The sequence below is a fragment of the Siphateles boraxobius genome, unplaced genomic scaffold (genome assembly GCF_051911475.1).
Source record: "Siphateles boraxobius isolate OS27281-9 unplaced genomic scaffold, OSU_SipBor_1 33, whole genome shotgun sequence".
Taxonomy (NCBI): Eukaryota; Metazoa; Chordata; class Actinopteri; order Cypriniformes; family Leuciscidae; genus Siphateles; species Siphateles boraxobius.
This window is the reverse complement of record NW_027508953.1, coordinates 1,702,893-1,724,602: the sequence shown is the minus strand read 5'-3', so window position 1 is coordinate 1,724,602 and position 21,710 is coordinate 1,702,893. Positions and strand designations below refer to the sequence as shown.

Below are 21,710 nucleotides of genomic sequence, written 5' to 3'. Positions count from 1 at the left end.
TTCAGTAAATCGAGGAAAAAGAGTTTCCCTGCACATTCACTATATCAAATTCACTGGAGGAAAAAGTTCACGTGACCGTCGTCAGATTTGGAAGTCGCTCAAAAGGCTCTTTCGCGGTTGTGGCGTCAGTCGACTTCAGTGAGGCGCGGTGGTTTATGGGATGAGTAGTTCCTTCGCTCGGAAATGAAAATATGTACACAGTCTTGTACCTTTGACTTTTTTTGGATTTTATCTTCTTTTTTTCACTCGAAATGATATGTTATGAGTTCAGCTGTAGCTAGTTATCCTCAGACATGCTCTAAAACTCTTTAGATACGGATTTTCCAAAATATCAATGGGAGAAATGAATGGGAAATTTACTTCCGGCACCAAAGCTCTCTTGGGCTGTGGGCGGGTGCCAAGACTCTCCATAGACGGACTCTGGTTATACTTAGCAGCGGTCTGTTATCAAGAAATAACAGACCGCATTCTACATTAGAATTCAACCAAGCCATGTAATAAAAACACTTATTTTACACTATCACTTATGTACATTTTCCAATTAGGATTATCTGTTCTCTAGAACTAAAGAGACGCACTGGATTGGTCTCAATGATCTGGAGACTGAAGGACGCTGGGTTTGGGTGAATAACCAAACTCTCACTGACACTGGAGTAAAGTAAGAAATCTGCATGTGTGATCATGTCTAGGAATGTTAATCAATGTACAATTATACAGCTGTTTTCTAAAAATATTATTGAAAGTGCATTATTGCTTGTTTGTCTCTTAAAGGTTCTGGGGGTCGAATCAACCTAATAACCGGAGAGAATATGATTCATCCGGAGAGAACTGCGGTGCTCTGGGAGACGTGAAAGACAGCTTAGACTCTTGGTTTGATGCTTCTTGTAAAACACAGAAAAAATTTATCTGTGAAAAGGAATATTAACTTTGCTTCATCAGTGATACTGGATGTTATTAAAGAGGTCTAGCATGTAAATACACAGAAAACATTATTGTTAACAAATTTCATTTTTTTGTGTGTGATTGTGCCTGATTTTTGTCCAAAAATAGTTTAATGAAACTGCTGCGGTCGGCAGGTGGAAGCCTTGCAGTCCTTCTTGGAATAAAAAGTTTTTATTGGAATAACCGAGTGCTAAAGTAGCATATGTGGTGTGTATGTGTGTATGAATAGTGTATGTGGACAAGATCTCTTTTGTTTATGTATCTAAAATAACTGCAAAAAAATAAATAACATTTGGTGAAGTTTAAAGGGTTATTTCATCCAAAAATGTAATTCTGTCATCGAGATTCATTCACGTTTGAGCTTCAGCAAGAACCAATGAGGTTCATTAGCGGGTTACGCAGCACGTTTGAGCTTCAGCAAGAACCAATCAGGTTCATTGTCATGTTACGCAGCACGCTTGAGCTTCAGCAAAAAAACAGTAATTTCTGAAAACAATTTAACGACAGGCGGGACGCTGTCACGATCCCAGTTCTGTGTTTTATAAGGATTTTTGTTGAAATGTCTCATTGTCTGTTTTTCCTTCCTGTGTTTGGTTTCTGCTTCTTTAATTACCTCGTTAGCTCCTATGATTACCGTCATCAGCCACATCTGTAGTTAATCATGCTTGATTTCCTTTAAACCCTTCTGCTTCAGTCATGTATTGTTAGTTGTTTGCGCTCATGGTGTTCGGTCCTGGTGTTCCTGGATGTCCTGGTTTTGCCCTTTGTGTTTATGTGGATTATTTGCCTGTTTCCTGGTCTGGATTATCTTTGTTTTTGTCTTTTGCTTTTAAAGTTATGTGCACACTTGTGTTCTCTGTCTCGTCCCTACACACCCATTACATCCGCACATTAAATATCTCAGCTGTATCACAATAGGTTGCACAGGTACTTTAACTCAACAATAGCATACACAATTAAACGAATCACTGATGAGGCTTTCATTTGCAGTTCATATTTAATATGACTAATGTATAATTAATTCTAAAGATCATGGTAATGCACTAGCAATGACTCAAGTTTTACCAAATCATTCAGAAGGAATAATTTTTTGGAAAAGTATTCTAAAGTGAAAAGCATGATACTCCTATTAAAGACTGAATTCATTGTACACTTTTGAGTTTTTTTGTAAGGTTTTGGATAGTAATTCCTTCCGATGGATTTAGTAACACGAGTCATTACTATTGGGTTACCAGGATCTTCACTTTAGAAAACTGATCCAAATAATTAGTTGTTCCTTTAGAAAGTTGAGTCGTTACTATCCAAAAGGAATATAATGTAAACTTAGAAAGCAATGCAAGTCATTAAGAATAAAAGCATCTGCCCAATGCATGAATGTGAAAATGGTTCTTGCACTTTGATATTTGTCTGAATTATATGTTAATTATGTTTTAAATCCCCAAAAACCTGTAGATTGACAAACTCATCAGCAAATATCCATATTGTTCGAATAACAAACAGAAGCCAAAATAGGGACATATAAAATAAATTTTATTATCCATTTTCTGAATTTCTACACTGTAGTGGCTTCTATATAGACACCATCATCAGGAAAGACTGCCGGACACCGATGCAACATAACAACTGTGTGTCCCAGCTTCAATATATAATTATTGTATGGAAAAAAAGGAAGAAAAAAAAGAAACCTAGTTTAGTCTCTCTTTAGTTTGTTTACACTCAACATAAAACTGTGGCCCAGGGCAGAGAGCGTGAGTGTGTGTTCAGGGCATCGCACCGGCGGCCGCAGGAACCTGTGTGGCGAGAGCACTGGGAGACGAGATGACCGGAGAGCCGGCGATGTTGGCCATCGGCTGGGACGAAGACATGGATGTGACGCCTCCTACAGGCAAACAAACACAGTCAGCATTTAGAAGCAAACACACTTGCAATGCGTCAAGTATCAGCTGACACTCTGACTCCTTGAAGACCTGCAGATCAATGCCTTTTAGAAAATTGTTTCCCATGAACACTAGGGTTGTGCCGATAGACGATAGTATCGTGTATCGACGATAGTCTGAGATTTCGCCGATGGCAGATGCCTTTGACGATATCAATACGATATTGGCTCGTTTTACCATGAACTTATTAAATTATTATTAGTAGTATTATTATAAAGCTAGTATTGTTATTAAATTAATATTAGGAACTCCAATTAATTTGCCTTGCCTACATTCATAACGACATCACTTGCCTAACACTTGCGACAACACCGACACGCGCATATGAGGACTCCTCTAAGAAAATGTTTTTAAAACAGAATAAAAAACTAGGCCTACATCCCACATCAACATTGAATTGCAATGTGATCCATTCACAAATTGTCAAGAGTGCTTGTTTTAACAGACGCATGCATATCTTATAGCCTACAGATCCCAGATGAAAACGGCATCGTTGTTTGTCGTCAGTAGCCTATTTTGTTTCCATAACACACAACCCGGTATCACGACAAGACGTGAAATAATCACGTTGGTCCACTTTGGAAAATGTGTAGATGTCACGGTTTAACCCCCTCAAACGTGAAACTTACACGTTTGCGTTAACACGTTCCAGTGGAGAAATACCCGGATGTTGACCTATCGCCGTAAGCTCTGGCATAACGACCTATTTTGGTTTTCATTAAACCGAGAAAATTTTAATTTTGTTGTTTTGACGATCACTGAGCTATTTTCTATTATTTAATTATTTAAAATTAACACATTAACAAAAAGTTTAAAGACACTAATAACACTAAAAACAATACAATTACTAAATATTATTAATAATAATAATAATATCACTAAAATTATATAGGCCAGTCTTTAGTTCACAAACACAGCACAACTCTGCCATCTGTGAAAATCAGAAGCAGCTTCAAACACTTGTTTAACAAGAAATATTATTGCAATTTTTTCACTGTCATCATATAGGTCCACAAGAGAAATATTAAGCCAGTAAATTAAGATAGTCGCTATACCGTTATATCCCATCGTCGTCTCTGAGAGAACGCGTCGTTAATGCAGCGACAGCCGAAAGCTCAGTCCGTTTCTACTTTCACTTTTGAGCGTGTTTACAGGCACGTTCTTAACCCAATTATTCTGAATAAACTGACAATGCATGTGATCATGTAAACGCATTAAACATGTTTTCCTTTATCGGAGTCAAGTCATAAGTTTAAGTATAAACCGATCGACTTAGCCAGATTTTTGCCCCTTACTCTGATTTCTCCCAGCATTTAAAACACCCGCGCTCTTTGGGCTTATTGAACTGCACATATGTGAAGTGCATCCAGACAGAGAGAGCCCTGGTGGGAAGACATACATCACAAACGCAGACTCTTTCTTGACCTTAGAAATTAATAAAACGTGTTTTCATCTCGCACAGAAGTACAGTCAAAATGCTGCATCTGTAATGGCATGAGACGATCATGTGTGTCCGTAAATTTCCTTCTGACTGTTGAAATACTCGGAGTCAGATACAAAAATGATTAGGATCTTTTTTACCTCACTACACCGGGAAATATCCTGATAGCCTAGTAATAAACACTCAACCTTTGCTAGCAAAATAGAAAAATATTCTCGTATAAAATGAAGTAATAAAACAAGCAAATTAATGAGTAAATAATCAAGTTAATAATCACATAAGTAAGCCCCGCCCCCTCACGATAATATCGTGTATCGCCGATCTCACAGGCTGACGATTGGACGATATGAAAATGGAGCATATCGCCCAACACTAATGAACACAGAAAAATACTTTCGTAATCTTAATTATAGTTTGTAATTCTCAATCAGGGTTCGTACACCTTTTCCAAGGTCAAATATGGAATGATATTCCGGACATTTTTCAAAATGAATTGCGTTTTCAATTTGTGGACGCATAAAATGTGACAATCCAAACGCAATTCTCTCTACAGGCGCGTTCACTACATGCGAAGATGGCGAGTCAGCATCGTCAACTTTATCTTTGCAGCTACTGACATAGAAAACTATGTTGAACAGAACACTGCCAGACTAAGACAATGCATGCACTGAGACAAAAATGTTTTTGCCCACCTATCTAAATGTAGCGGAGACAGTGGATAACCCCAATTTCAAAAAACGCTGGAGTGTTCCTTTAAACTGTGTTGAGCCTTTTAGTCGTTCTTATTAGACACTGTAGATGAATACATTTGCCTTGCCCTTGGTTGTATGTAGGCTATAATTTTGTATTCGATAAAACACCTCTTGACAGTCGACTGTGAGTGACGTCACTTCCCAACACAAACACGCCCCATAGCATAATCCCACCCTTGACACTGATTGACAGCTTTCAAAGGCATCAGAAATAAATAAATACTCAGGGATTAGTATTCCATTTGAGTTTTGGCTGGCTACATAAGCGACGCTGAGAAAGTGAAAAAGCAGACGTGGTAATTCAAATTGCTATTTAAATATGACAGGGCCAAAACTCGTAAAATATGGGAAACACAGTTGCAAACGGACTTTGCTTTTCCATTTGAAATTTGGCAGTCAGTGTGCGTTCGCTTAAACGAAAATGCAAACGGTAATGCACGATTTGCAATTGCGTTTGGATTAGTCAAATTTTATGCGTCCACAAATTGAAAACGCAATTGCAAATGCAATTTGCAATTCCTTTTTAATAATGTCCGGAATATCATTCCATAGTCAAATTCAAGCACATTTCAAGCACTTTCAAGGTCCATTTTAAAGCTTTTTCCAGCACCTTACAGCTTACACCACTGTAAATTACATACCAATACAGTCAACATTATTTTAGTGTTTCTATCACATTAAAAGAGATAATGCTATAAACAGGCAAAATTGTGTTTCGTAATAACAGAAGGATCAGATATTTAAGCAAATCACAAGTTTTATTTTTTTAAATGTATCACTAAGTAGATAAAGCCTATGAATAATACTTTTCATTATATTAATGTCCAAATATTGCTTCCCATATAATATGATTTTCAGGCTGTAAAACCGAAGAAATTTCAATGGCTGAAAATATGAAGACAGGATTTGAACAGAAATATTTTACAGGCCTTGGTTTTGGGACACATTCTTGATATAGTCAAGGTTTGAACAAAATCTGAGAGTGCAACAGCAACCTGTAATTCAATTTTAACCCAGAAGACTCTGACAGTGCACAGGCTTCTGCCTCATAAATAGCCTATATTAATTGAAAAAAAAAAATGTATTTCATTCCCAAGACATACATTTATCTACTGGAATAGAGCAGTGTAAATATTGCATAAGGCCATCCTCAACCTTACAGTAGGCTAACGTTACTTGTATGACACTCCATCTGACGATTTCTGTTCAGCAATCAACTGTTGTTGCTATGCACTGGGCTAACGTTTGCAGGTTTTAATATGCGGGTAGTTAACGTTACAATTACTGTGTTTTGGTTATGTTCACTGCATAACGTTATTCCACAAATGAAAGTGCCATAACGGACATGCAATACTAACATTACATTATCACACAAGTACTTTCAGTCACTAATGGCCCTTTCTGACAGGATGTGGAATGTGCTGCGCTATGGAACCCATTTATTTCCTGCGCGAGGACGTTTTGTTGCAGAGTCGACCAAAGCGGAGCGCAGCCTTGCCGAGCTCGAGCGCACGCCATGGTCAAAGTTAAAAATAGTTCAACTTTTGCCGCTGCGCTCGGTGACGATTACCTGCGCGGCCAATAGAAACTGCGCATCCAAACGAGCGCGGAAATCAAAATGAAAACTCCACCTACTTTTGCTCTGGCCAGCGTAGCAAATCGCTCTGTATCTGAAGAGCTACATTTTAGATCTCCATTTAATAAACAAACTATTCAGTCAGATAGGCATTTGTTGTGAAAGAAATAGTTACAATTTCAAGCATTTTATCCAAAATTTAAGCACTTTTCAAACCTTGAAAACACATCATCAAAATTCAAGCATTTTCAGGGATTTCAAGCACCCGTACGAACCCTGCTCAATTCAATAAGCAAGATCCCCGGAGGGAGTCACGTGACTGACCTGTGATCATACTGGACGTGCTGACAGGAGTGGATCCAGCGGACAGGCCTGAAGTGGAGCCCATCCTCGCCTGGTCCTTCACAATCGGATCTGACACGAGACATAATAATAATTTATCATTACATTTATATATAGCGCCTATATAGGTACTCAAAGCGCTTCACATATGGGCACAGTGATGAAATGCATGATGCAAAAGCGTACATAAACCTTTATTTCAAATGAGCGAGCAAATCCTGTGTCCACATGACAACCGCTTTAGTTCCTACAGAGACATTGTTCACACTTCTCAATCATTTTATCACATAACTGACGTGAATGTCAACTTTGCAATCAAGGTGTTTTTGAATCGGATTGGGATATTGGTTCAGCTTCCTTGGCTATTTTCTAGGTTTAAGAGATCCTAGACTCTGGCATGAGGAGCACAGAAGTTGATCTTCATAGTTTTCAGTAGATGAAGACACTCACAGAAATAAGGGTGCTCCATGGCCTCGCGGGCGGTGAGGCGAGCTTGGTGGTCGTAGCGCAACAGTTTGTCCAGGAAGTCCAACGCTTCGGTACTGACCAGGTGCTGGTTCTCACTGTGGACAAACCGTTCCCACCTTTTCCGGGAATGTCTGGAGAGAGATAGCAAAATCCTTAAAGTGAGGTCAAAGTATTACATGTATAAACACAATCACACATCTCAACGTACCTTCCCAAAATGTCGTTGAACCGTGGGTCGAGCTCAATGTTGTATTTGTCGATGTAGTCGTAGAGGTCCTCTGTGCCCAGGACTTTGGCAATCCGTACAAGCTGGACAAAGACACAGTACTGGTTAAAAACAGCAGAGGGCAGCAGACACACATCCAGCAGATCAAACCAGCTGACCACCTGAAGTCAGCATTGCACTGGTTCCCTCCACAAAAACACATTTTCTGCAATAATCCAACAGCCAATGGAAAAAAGTTCAGTGACCAACAAAAGCTTATGATTCTTGCCTGTTTTATTCATCATGAAAACCTTCACAGATTGAGATAACTTTTGAAGCATAAATTCAGAATAGTTTGCAAGTATGTGATTGTAAACATACGGCTGTAAAAGGCAGACTTTTCAAATTTAGACAGTTGTTGTTTTAATTTAAATCACAAGGGGGTATTAGTGATGCATTTTATGTTATAAAATAACATGTGAAAATATGTTGAGCTTGTGTTCACCAGAAACCTTATTTTTCAAAAAAGCCAGTGACCGGAAGTGTTAAAATGCACTTGGTTTCAGGTTTTGTCCGACAAAGTTATATACTTATAATCATTATAATTTTATATATAATTTCTATATAATTATATAATAAATATATATATATTTTAGGGCTGCAACTAATGATTATTTTGATGATTAATCAGTCGATTATAAAGACTTGACTAATCAAATTCGTTGTCAATTATTTTCATTATCGATAATGGCTGATCAATTAGTTGTTGCAGCCCAAATATATTTTATATCAAAATAATTCAAATACTTATGAGTATGCAAATTATGTACTGCACTTTAATTTACAAAGACAGACAGTAGGACACTGATATAATATCATAGCGGTCAAAAATCTTTCTATTTGCTAACACAGGGTATTGTGGGAAATATTAGAGCATTAAAAACTCAAATGTGCATATTTCAAAAATATTCCACCATCCAAGCACATTGTCTTCCATGCTGTGATCTGAGGCCAGTGATGGGTAAGTTACTCTGAAGATGAAATAAGTAGCTAGTGTAATTAGATAACAGTACCAATTACTCTCTCTGAAAAGTATTGGATTACTAATTACTTTCTAAATCCCATATCAACCTCGACCAGTTGAACAATACAAGGATAGACAAGAATCTGCTCTTTTAATTCTTTCAAATAAACAATATACAATTGCATAAATTATTCTTGAACTGACCAAAGTGTGTAAAGGATGAAGGTTACATTAAAAACACATTTTAACATTAAATTTTGATGTTAAATCCACAATTGTTTTATATAGAATTGTTATATAGTCTATACAATATTTAATGGAATTACATCAGAAGTAACTGTAAATTACAGAATTAAGAGTAATCCCTTACTTTACCAAGTAATACCTTGGAAAAGTAATTACACCCAACACTGATTGAGGCAAATTAATTCTAATAATTTTGTGATTACGCCACAAAAATCGTTCCCTATAAAGTGGGAACAACGAATATTTGAAAAGACCTAAAAGCAGCAGGTATCACCTGATCATAGTTGTCGTGTCCGTGGAAAAAAGGCTCTTTCCGGAAGATCATACTCGCCAACATGCAGCCTAAGCTCCACATGTCTAAACTGTAGTCATACATCTGAGGGACGAAACCAACATGAGCGTCAAAAAAGCAGGAAAACAAACGACTTTATGTTACGCTGTTTCTGTATGTGCTAATTCAACAGAAGCTTGAACATACGCTTTTGAAGCAAGATTTGTGTCTTAAAAAAACAAACCAAGCACTTTGTGTCCAAAAGTCTTGTTTACATCTCGTCTCACCTGATAGTCCACCAGCAGTTCAGGTCCTTTGAAATATCGAGACGCCACCCTGACGTTGTACTCCTGACTGGGGTGATAAAACTCCGCTAAGCCCCAGTCTATCAGACGCAGCTAAACAAGAAAACACACCATCAGACAAGAATCAAATGTGAACTCAGTCGACAGGGGAATAATTAATGATTCAAAATAACAATTTGTGATTCACTCAACATCTAATAGGACTGTCCCTGTTGATGCAGGAAATGTGCAAACCTTTCAAATTTGATCGAGCTCAAAGTAATGTGCTTGATGTCACAGCAACAAACAAAGCTTCTCTTTTACTACAGCAATCCCTGGTTTGTGATTGGTGCATGCAAGCAAGCTCGTCGTCATTCAGCCAATCACACGTGTGGAGTGAGATGGCGTAACACACAGGCTGACGCGAGCGATGACGTGAGCGGGAAGTACCTTTCTGTGTTCATGGTCGATCATTACGTTGTGTGGCTTCACGTCTCTGTGCATGATTCCCATACTGTGGCAGTAGTCCAACGCCTGAGAGAGAGAACCACACTTAAACACATGCCTTCTCAAACCATTCACTAATACATCATTATTTCATCGTTTGTGATTACTGGATTACTAAAATATTGTATAAAAATATTATTTTATATATTTTTAAAATAAAATTCATCTACTATAGAATTTAACTCAATTTATACAAGTACAATTTATGATTAATTTAAAAAGATTATTAATATTAAAACATTAGAGAACATTCTAATTTTATCTTAAAAAATTACCAAATTACCCATATTATCACAATGCAATGTCTTCTATGCGTTTAAAAATATTTAATTTAGCAAGGAAGGATGCAGTAAATTGATCAAAATTTACAAGATTTCTATTTCAAATAAACGCTGTTCTTTTATACTTTTTATTTATCAAAGAATCCTTTACCCACAAACATACGAAGCAGCACCAGAACTGTTTTCAACATTGATGATAATAATCAGAAATGATTCTTGATCAGCAAATCAGCATATTAGAATGATTTCTGAAGGATCATGTGACACTGAAGACTGGAGTAATGATGCTGAAAATTCAGCTTTGATCACAGGAATAAATTACATTTTAATATATATTCAAATAGAAATATTTCACAATATCATAACAAACAGAATATTGTTGATCCTAATACAAACAGGGTCTGGGAATCAAAGACAAAGCGAGAAACAGAACGGGGCAATGAGTGGTGACGGTACAGAGCTTAAGTCAGTGGACAGATGCTCTTTCTGCTGCGGTGACGCACTTTTACCTGATCCAGATTAACACACCTGAACCCATGAACTCCAGGATTAACACACAACTGACTAACAGCAAATGTATATGAACAACATACTAAAACTAGAAAGTAACAGCTACACAACTAATAGCATCTAATATATGCTGAACTGAGGTTCAACATGACAATTACATCAGTTCAAGATAGGGAGAGTTTAAAACAGATTGGAAAAATACAGGTACAATAAAAATGGTAAAAAACAAAACTAATATTTAGGTACAAGTGGTCACAGACTTGAGATACTCTGGAGTTTCTGTGAACAGCTTTAAGATGATATCTGAAGGAACTTACCTTTAGGATCTCGTACATGTAGAACCGAATGTCGTAGTCTGATAGCGTTTGATACAATTGCTGCACGACAGAACAAGCGGATGGTTGGGTTTAAACAAACTGATTTTTTTCGTCTTACATTTTGGTGGTAGAATTGATTTAGCAGGTAGAAGAAATGATTTACCTTGAAGTCTGTGTTGTTCACATGTTCAAATACCAGAGCTGGGGTTCGAGACTTGAGGGAGAAACACAAGAGACTTCAGTTAAACACGCATTTGATTTCATTCTCAACAATACAGAACATTTTCATATCAAACATCCTCTTCAAGAAATCCAACTGACCACTGGATCCTTGACAATGTCTAGAAGTGTGATGATGTTGGGGCCGCCTCTCAAATTCTCCAAAATTTTGATTTCCCGCTTGATTTTCTTCTTCTTTACTGGCTGCATATGGAAATAATGACAAAACAAGCCACACAAAATCATTAAAGACAACATAAAACTGCATTTGCAATACATTTAACTTCCATAATGTGTTCAACAGAATATTCATTGGGAAATAACATAGGGCAGGATTTGATTTTATCCATCCGTGTTTGTTTGATAACACAGTTATTGAGCAGAATTGAATCAACACTGAACAGACTTGAGCTGTATAAATTACACAACTTTTTTAGAGACTAGGTTAAAAATATTGATTTCTTGATTTTGAAAAAATATATGCACTATATTAAAAATTCATTATATTTTTATTTAACCTGTTCTTCAAAATGTTATATATGTTTGAATAAATCTGTCATTAAAACAAGTTATGACAGCAAACGTTTTAACGAATTGGAGAAGAAACATAATTGTCATTAAAAAGTTGTTATTATAAAAACTGCCTTATGAGTGCAATTCAGATATTTGTATTGAAATAAGTTATTAATTTTAACAGGTTTTTTTCCTTAAGAATAATTGACAGTGTACCTGACATATATCCAAATGAATCAATATCGAATCAAATTGAGCCGAAATTGGAATTGAATCGAATGCTTGTGAATCAAAATCGAATCCAATAGTGGAATGTGTCAATGCCCAGCTCTAGTGAAGCTGCTTTAAAACAATTTATTGTATAAAGCCCTAAATAAATAAAGGTGATTTGACTTGATTGGATCATGTAAAGTGGAGAAATTATTGGTAAAAAAAAAAAAATCACAACCAACTTGGAAATGGTTACATCAGGAAAAAATAACTAATTTTATTTAGAGTAAGAGAAGGTTATTTCACTTTGATAATGGGTTTGAGAAGGAACGGAACAAGCTAGACTCGTATCGCCACAGCTCCACGCCAGAATAAAGTAGATTATTAAGGAAGTAAATAAGCCCAATTACAATTTCATCTTGTATTGAAGTACAGACGAGTTTGACGCAATGACATCTGATATAACTGCGTCTAGACTCAATCTGTGCAGCTTCATCCTCCGTGTCTCCAGGTAGGGGAAGTTCATTATACACGACAGGCTACATTACGGGACAACGGCGCTAATCTTCAAAACTATTTATCACTTAGCTTGAAAAGAAGCTCTCAGCTCGTCGGGTGTTATCGCTAGAATCTAGAGCTCTCTCTGGTTTAAGGGAGAACGGGGCGAGCAAGGAATTCGACAGGCGCCCGTTCATCTGAGCGCCGGCCAGCAGCTTCTGGTTTCGATACCGTCCACTGCCTTCCATAACGTAAACAGGCTTATCTCAGCTAGTGTTGTCACGGTACCAGAATTTCAGGATTCGGTACCAATATCAGTAAAAATCCACGGTTCTCAGTACCAATTTCGGTAGAAAAGCTTACTTTAGATTTAAAATATATTATTAAAGTGTATTTCACAGTTACAAAGATGGAATTCCATTTGTTAGATAACATTAGACATAATGACCTAACAATAAACAATAGTTATAAACTGTAGAAATTATTCTATTTGGGAAAGTTTTATCTGTTAATATTATTTAATGCACAATGAATGAAGTGAACAAACATGAACAATCAAGTGTTTGTATTACATAACATTCACAAACATTAATTAATTTTGTAAAAATATGTTGTTCCCTCAATGTGTGTTGATAGATAACGCATTAAGTAATGTTAATGAATGGTCTGTTATTGTAGTGTTACCAAACTATGCAAGAGATAAAACGTGTTTTATTTGACTTAACTGTACTTTTATTTAATCCAAAACTGCGTTCATATTTAATTTTAAAAGGGCTTTTTAAACCTGCTAAGAGTTATCCAGCCAAGAATAAGCCTAGAACTGCTTTTCTGACGGACTGATATTAATGACATAAATAAGGATGCATCGATACTGATACAGTACTCTGGTGTCGGTCCGTTACTGTGCTCATGTACTCGTAAAACTACCCTGATGCAACCGCACCCGATAACACTTTAGAGGCCGTTCACATATCGCGTTTTTTGCACGTGCAAATTCGTTATTTCAAATGTAGGCTATGCCGCGGCAAGATGAAAACATCTCATCTCAACAGGTCATGTGACAAACCAACCGATCAGCTTCGGCCTTTCCATAAGAACATCGAAAGCTCGGCCGAACAGCTGATCATAGCTGTACAGGGCGGCTTTTTATTTCTCATCTCCAGAAACATATCTAGTAGTAAAGCTAACGCAAGGGCTAGAAATCAATTAATTCTTTGCTGACACTTCCTCATCATCATGGAGAGCGCAGCTTTCTCCTTCTTTCCACAAGCTCTCCCGCGGCCTTGAACAGAGGCGCGCCTTGAAAAACGAGCAAGCAGCGCCGCATCGCTTCTATTATGAGCACGCTTGCCGTGCGCCTACATTTGAAATTGCGAATTTGCACGTGAACGGCCCCTTATGGCAACGTGACATTAGCCTAATCCAAAAAATTTCCATATGTGGCTCTTTCCTCCTGTCTTGTCAACAAGTGGATTCAGAGCCACCGCATTAGCAGTGCTGCCGGTCGCCATGTCTCAGACTGTTTTTATGAAGAGGACGCACTGTGCACCTTTCGGACAGCGCATCAAGAACCAGATAAACCCGGTACTTCAGTATCACCGGTACTTAAGAAAAGCTGGTACCGTAACAGTTAGGGCTGTGTATCACCAACAATGTCACGATACGATACGCATCACGATACTAAAGCCACGATGCGATACGTATCAGATTCCTTATAATTAAAGCTATCTTTTGTTGTTTTGACAACAATATTAATGACAGACACATATGGCTGCTGTCACTTTAAGAGCTAGTGCTCGGATGCTGTTTTCATTATACTGTCATTATAATGGTAAACTTAAGTGACAATGCAATGCTCGCCCGGATATGCAAGTTAATATTCCGTCATGTCCCAACTCCTAAAAGCAAGAGTGTAGTATCACCGCCTTCAGCGCGTTTGACGTTTGCCTTGAGCAACCCATTTTGAGAGACAGAAGACGCGGCGCAGCTGAACACTCAATCAATGTTTGCGGGAATTTCCCGCATTATAAGTGGGAGACCTGCGGGAATGATTAGAATAATGCGTAATACTCGCAATCCCGTGCTGAAATTTGAGCCCTGAATTGGCTACATTCAAAAGCACGACAGTATCGACGGCAATCGTCAGGAGTTCATGACGATGTATCGTCGTATCGATATTCTGCGCACAGCCCTAGTAACAGTTCATTTTTTTAGTACCGACTTGGTACCGAAGTACCGGGTCTTTTGACAACACTAATCTCAGCATACATTCTTGTCAATGAAAATGAAGTTTAAGGGTCTTCCCAACCTGACTTCACCGAATGCCTTTAAAGCTGCCTTGAACAACAACGCTCTTCACCTTGAGTATTTTGACGACTACTTTCTCGTTGTTTGTGATGTTGATGGCTTCAAACACTTCGCTGTACTTTCCTCGGCCGAGTTTCCGCACCAGCTGGTAGTCATCTTGATTCCTGTTGACAAGACCGACAGCTGTTATTACAAGTGCAAATGAAATGCCCATCCAGACAAATACATTAGCACTGTATCCCTACCGAGAGAAATACTTCTGCAGAACTCTGCCAACTGAATGAAATATAACATGATATTTAATATTTGATCATTATACATAAAGTGTTCAAACTAATGAATCAAACACCATTAGCTTGCAATTACCAGTGTCTCTGTACAATTAAGTCCTCAAGACCCTGTGTTCTGTTCAATTCAGCTGCATTTAATTGAGATTAAATCTGCCCTAAACACGCAATCGAGAATCAGCGTCACTGCCAGAGAAAGAGCAAATCTTGTGATGCATTTCAATACATTACTGTGCTGGCACAATCCTACCCCTTTCCGATTTTGCGAATTAATCATTCAGAGCAATTTGTGAACCTGTTACACTGATTTGCTCAAAAAGCCAACTCAAAAGAACGATTCACTAACAAATCAAACAATCACTATGGATTGTGAGCAAGTTTTACCTTTTTATTGTCTCTTCTGCTCACCAAGGCTGCATTTATTTGATCAAAAATACAGTAAAAACAGCAAAATTGTGAAATATTATTACAATTTTAAATAACTCTTGTATTGTAATAGATTTTAAAATGTAATTTATTCCTGTGATCAAAGCTGAATTTTCAGCATCATTACTCCAGTCTTCAGTGTCACATGATCCTTCAGAAATCATTCTAATAAGATGATTTGATGCACAAGAAATATTTTGTATTATTATCAATGTTGAAAACAGTTGTGCCGATTCATATTTTTGTTGAAATTTCATAAAAAAATTAAATATAAAACAATCTGAATTATTTGATTAATAGAAAGTTAAAAAGAACAGCATTTATTCGAAATAGAAATGTTTGTAACAAATGTCTTCACTGTCACTTTTAATGAATTGAATGCATGCTTGCTGAGTAAAAGTATAAAAATATAAACGTATACTGCCCCCAAACTTCTGAATGGTATTGTATATTCATTATAGAAATTTACAGGCTTAGAAAACATTAATAAGACAATCCAATCTTTTCCATGACTGATAACAAACCTGTAATATACTTCATTTTTGTGATCTTCGTCATTTCAGAAGTCTAATATCAGCCCACAATCATTCTCACATCAATATCAGGCATTGCCATCACACACACACACACACACACACACACACAAAAATAAAAAATAAATCTGTCTCTGCACTCACCCCCACTCTACGACGTGAGATTCATAGTCCCAGTATTCCCGCGGTCTCTGTGTGTTGACGTCTGGATAAACGCGGGATCGGCTCGTGACAGGGCCGGACATGATCTGTGTGTGTGGCTGCGCCTGTCAGGGCTGAACACAAGCACACACACGCACAGGCACACACACACAGACACACACACACGCAGACACACACAAATAACCAATCAATACAAGGACAGAACTATCAGGCCAACGCACATCGATAACATTAACTGCAATGCTTGGGGCCTGAAATATGTGGCCCCATTTGAAAGTGGACAAACAAAAGGATAAAAAAAATCTACAACTGGGATGTTTGGCTTTACAGGCCCCCGCCCACGACACGGACCCCTGACTGTCTTGATAAATTGGATATAGGTTCTGAAACTCTGCCCAGATGGAGGAAAGTTTTAATCTAGATGCAAGCAGACCGAGGAAGACTCGACCACCGCAGTCCAAAAGGTGTCAGCACATTCTTTCAGGGTTGAAAACACAAACATTTAAAAAAATAAAAATTTAAATACAAGTTGGCTCCATTTTCTTTTTGGGTTTCTATTCATTTTAAGTAATTAGAGTTGTAGTACACTAACTTTTGTTTAAGATTAACAAAGTTTAAATAATGGTTCAACACATCATCGATCCTTCAAAAACATGTTTTTCTTACCCTCATTCCCTATGGTCAGCCTATTATAAGTGTTTATATCTTAGACATTTAGGATTTTTTTTTGTGAGAAATTGCATACATACATCTATTAAAGGTAGGGTAGGCAATTTTCGGAGAGATAAGATCCCACCCTCCCTTCAGAACGTCTCCAAAGCCACGCCTCCTTCAAAACACATGAACACGTACAGCAGGGAGCAAACAAAAGCGTCACGAGAGACGCTGCGTTAAACTACCTCATGTCTCAAAGCACATAACATTACAATATTAATGAACAAACAACTTAAAAGCTCTGACCTGTACCACTTCATTTCAGCGTTGATGGTGTTGCCATTGAAACACTGACATCTTTCTCTTTTCTGACCAATGTAATCAATCTCTCAAGATTTTTTCCTTAAACATTATATTTGTTGTAGTTTCTGCTCACCACTATAGAAGTTGACCCAACTATGATGACTTGCACTTTTGAAAAACCCATTATCAAATGTGAAAAAGATCAAAAGTAACGTTTATGCTTCAGAAAACACCATTCAAGGCAATGCGGGTCGGTTAATGTTTAAAAATTTAAAAATATATCAATAACTACAATAAAAAGATGTCTGCCATGCTATATTAACAACCCATCTGTAGGCTCTTTACAGTTAAAAAAGCAGCTTTGCCACATTAAAACAGAAATAAATCAGAGCTGTGAATGTCTCATCACATTTTAAAACAGGTACCTCCTGTTTAATAAACTATTTTGGTACAGTACCGGAATCAGTGCTGTAATGAAAACTGGCCAACAGGACCATAGTGTGATTAGATTTCACTCATGTCTGTACTACTGTAATTTAATTTAACTAGTTGAAAGGGAAACCATATGGCCTGCTCATATCATCATTAAAAGGACAACTTTGCTAGTTTTCAGCCAGCTTTGCATTGTTAGTTACAATGTCATAAGTACATAGAAATGAACAATGTGTACTCTTTCTCTATGTTAACCTGCACCTAGATGTCCTCATTTACAGTGTTGAGGAAAGTTACTTTAAGAAATGCAATATTGTAGCACGTAACTTTTTTTAAAGTAGCTAACTTTTTTAGTTTGTTACTTTTTATGGAATGGAATGCGTCATTACTTTACGTTACTTATTCTCACCTGGGCTGAGCTTGCTCGTTTGTTTTTTAATAACAAAAAGTTGTGTTAAATCAGGCTGAAGGAAATGCAAATTCATATCTGTACAGTAGAGAGCACAACGCAAACAAACCTTTTAGCTCGGCTTCCATTCTGTACTGCAGAAGAATAGGATGCAGGAAAAGATAATTCAACACTCTTATTTCAGTAATAAAAAAAGAAACACAAATGTGATGTTTCACTAAAGTCGCATTTGCTTATGATTAAATTGGATTATCAAGGTCAGCAGCAAAGACATAATTTGCATACAAAGACGCAAAGCGCTAACAGACATTGTAAGAATATAGAGTTGATTGAAAATCTGTGAAGTTGCCCTTTAAATGTTAGGGACACAAGATACAAGACATGCAACATGCCAAAATATCTGTCTCTGCATCGCTACAACAGCCTCACGCCATCCCGTCTCATGCTGTTTTTTAAAGGTAGTATTGTGGTTTTAAAATGGCATATCATATTAAAAATAGCAACACAAAATGTTACACTTCAGCAAATCTTATGTAAACGCTGTAAATAAATGCATCGGGGTCAAGTAAACCTAAAACCTGCCTAGTTATACAGGGTTTCCTTGAGACCCCTTCATCGACTAGTCATTTAGACAACTCGCCAACTAGTAAGTTCAAAAGTATGTTGTTTGGCACATCCCCATTTATTAATGCTTCAGAAGTCAAAAATGTATGCTGGAACACAAATACAATGGTGCTAAATGACATTCATGGGAATGTACCATCAGCAACAATGGATAATTTTGTTTTTCCAGATGGGATTTGGGTTTGATCACCATTCCAAAGATTCCTGCCTCCTCAGAAGAGCGCTGAACCTGATATCACATGATTCACAAAGCCTGTATTCACTAGCAGTCATTACAGTATCTAATTGCAAAAATGACATGATCTAATCTACAGAACAAATATGCAGACACATTTTACATGATCCCCAATGTGTCCAATGAGGTTTGGACATTTAACTCACACTCACCTTCAGTTGTACTTGCGGGCAGCCTTGGGGAATCTTGTGCTGGATTTACAAGAGGACGACAGTCCAAACACCTGTGAGGCAATGCAAAGCAAACAACATTAAGAATCGCAACTGACGGCAGTATCTGATTTGCACAAGCGTGTGTTTGTTTGTAAACCTGTCGTGTGCAGCCAAACCAGGCCACTGGCACAAACATTCGAAGCAACATTTGTGTTGAACACCAAGTGATGATTGAGTGAAAAACAATCATAAACTTTCATTAGGGAACATTCTCCATCTGTCCGTCAGAACTGTGTCGATCTCAATCACTAAGTGCACAGAGATTGATCAACCGAGCTCACCAGGATGAAACACCAGGGTATTTGCAGAGCTTTTAAAATCTAATTTAGGACTTTTTAATCATGCTAAAATGAATAACAAGTCCACACTTTGACCAATGAATAGGATCTTTATTTTTATTTTATGCAGCTTGCACTTACAAAGACCAGTTTATAGCATTTGAAATATTTTAGAGCATAATTAGAAGCTCTAATTTTATATTTTGAAAATAATTAGAAAAATACATTCAATATTGAAACTTCCATGACATTTTCAGACCCGTATATTGTAGGCGTGAAACGGCTTTTGGAAGAAGAAAAAAATGTAGTGAGGAACTTGATTGGATGGTTGTGGTTTGCTATTGGTCGATCTCATGTGAGTGACAGGTTGTCCCACCAATTTTGATATTTAAAGTATTCCATCACTGTTCTGACACTTATTCAGGCCAGGGAAAAAGTGTCCCATAGTCTGTATTTTTGGGCATCAAAGACATGTTTTAATGCTTTGGGATCAATTGAGTGTTTCCCTGGATTAAACCATCAAACCAGTTCACCTCCTTCCAGAATGATAGTGGATACTGATAAAATAATTTAAAAACATTTTAAACAAAAAAAGAAAATTATTGATTTTTATCAATAAACCTCTTACCACATATGCAATCAAATGCACCTTTAAAATTTGTTTAAAATAACGCTTTCAACCCTTTAAATATTGGCTGTTTTAATGAAATATCCACCAATGAGCCTAAAACACAATCTTCTGCATCTTCATGCAGGATCAAAATACAGGGTGTTAAATATTTGAAGTCTTTATGGAGGTTTTTACAGATTTAAAGTGGAATAAGAGGTTAAATAAGAGAATAATGACCAAAATCAGAGATGGAGCTCAAACACTCATTCAGATCAGGATGTAGAGCATCAGTTAGGAGCTAAACTAACAGCCTGTCCTTGTTTTACACATTCGCAATCACTCAGTTACTTTATATTCAAATACATCTACCCTTAAACACACATTTACGACATCATTTAAGTGTTAAACAAATTAAAAGGCATAAAATCATCGAGTTAATCGTATATATCATTAGCATGTCATCACGTTAGCCACAGCCATGCTAACGTTCAATCATCTAAACATTAAACATTTCTAAAGACACAAGAGAGCATAATACACAACGCAAAAAAACCCTCGTCGTCCCTGAAATGATTTGATGATCCTGTATATATTATAAGTATCTATAGATTGACACGAAGTATTGAAATAAAGGGCGGTTTGTATTACCTCTCAGCTCTGTGTTAATATGGCGGCGGCGAAGGCAGTTAGCGCGAGGAGACGCGACGCGCCGCGACGCTCCTCCAGTCCTGCAGGGGGCGCGAGGCACGGAGACCGGCTTCCGCTCAGACTGAAGCTCGATCGATTTCTGTCCTCCTGTTGAGCACAGCTTTTGATCCATTGTATTTTTGAGAAATTCACATCCATAAAAACAAGTTTAGTGATAAAACCCCAAATGTATGGTTTTGTTGACTGAAGTAAGGATGTACACAGACAGTATACAGACTCTTTGAATAAGTTTGTGTGCTCTACAAATATATTTTTTGGGGATATTCTGCTTTCTATTATTAGGTTATAGGCTACTCCTCTCTAGTACTTTGTATATATTTATTTTCGTTGTTGTTTTATTGTATGCACAATTGTAGAATCTATAATATTTGATAACAGAATGTAATTATTTTGGTAGTTTGTATTGTTCTTTTTCTGTTGTTTTGTGCATAATTGTAGACTGTGCAATATTTGAAAACAAAATTATTTCTGTAATTAAGAATGAACATAAATGTTCATTGCTTTTTCGTGATGCACATGTGATTAATGGATTTTCATACATTTTGGTCTAAATGTTATTTGTGGTATTATTTTGTGTTGTTGTTAGATAATTGTAATTTAATGTTATTGTTTTATGTCACCAATTCAATTAAATTAAACTTTGTATTTTATGTCCCCCTTTGGACATGAAAAAAAATTCTGTATATTATGTAAATTAATATTTTGTCCTTGCAGCAAAATAGAGTGAAGATCTGCATCAAAGAGTCACATGTGGGATCAAACTATAAATAAAAATAAATATTTAATAAATCTAAAATAAATATGTTAATGGTGGATTTCAGGATTCTTTAGTATAGATAGATATATACATACTGTATAGCTTAAAGTAATATGATGCAATCAAAATTGCATTGCTTCAGCCAATCATAAGTTCCGTTGAGCACCATGTGACTTTAGAATGTGTGATTCCAAGATTATCTTTTCTCTCTTGAAACTCTTTCTCTCTTT

The 21,710-nt window shown here is 37.0% G+C and overlaps 1 protein-coding gene across 2 annotated transcripts; it reads right to left on the bottom strand.

The window, feature by feature from the left end:
- Positions 1-2,451: 2,451 nt before the first annotated feature.
- LOC143701540 (casein kinase II subunit alpha) lies at positions 2,452-20,773 on the bottom strand. 2 transcript variants are annotated; one of them, XM_077194903.1, is made up of 15 exons: positions 20,664-20,771; positions 19,068-19,138; positions 17,008-17,087; positions 16,241-16,371; positions 14,903-15,014; positions 11,425-11,526; positions 11,267-11,317; positions 11,104-11,163; positions 9,939-10,022; positions 9,492-9,602; positions 9,208-9,309; positions 7,667-7,767; positions 7,441-7,589; positions 6,973-7,062; positions 2,452-2,821 (listed from the first exon to the last, which is right to left on the bottom strand). In XM_077194903.1, exons 4-15 carry the CDS (start codon positions 16,339-16,341, stop codon positions 2,703-2,705), a joined length of 1,182 nt encoding a protein of 393 aa, XP_077051018.1. In that variant the 5' UTR covers positions 16,342-16,371; positions 17,008-17,087; positions 19,068-19,138; positions 20,664-20,771; the 3' UTR covers positions 2,452-2,702. The 2 variants fall into 2 exon arrangements, with proteins under 2 accessions (XP_077051018.1, XP_077051017.1); XM_077194902.1 differs by lacking the exon at positions 17,008-17,087 and having other exon boundaries at positions 20,664-20,773.
- Between the last annotated feature and the right edge of the window lie 937 nt (positions 20,774-21,710).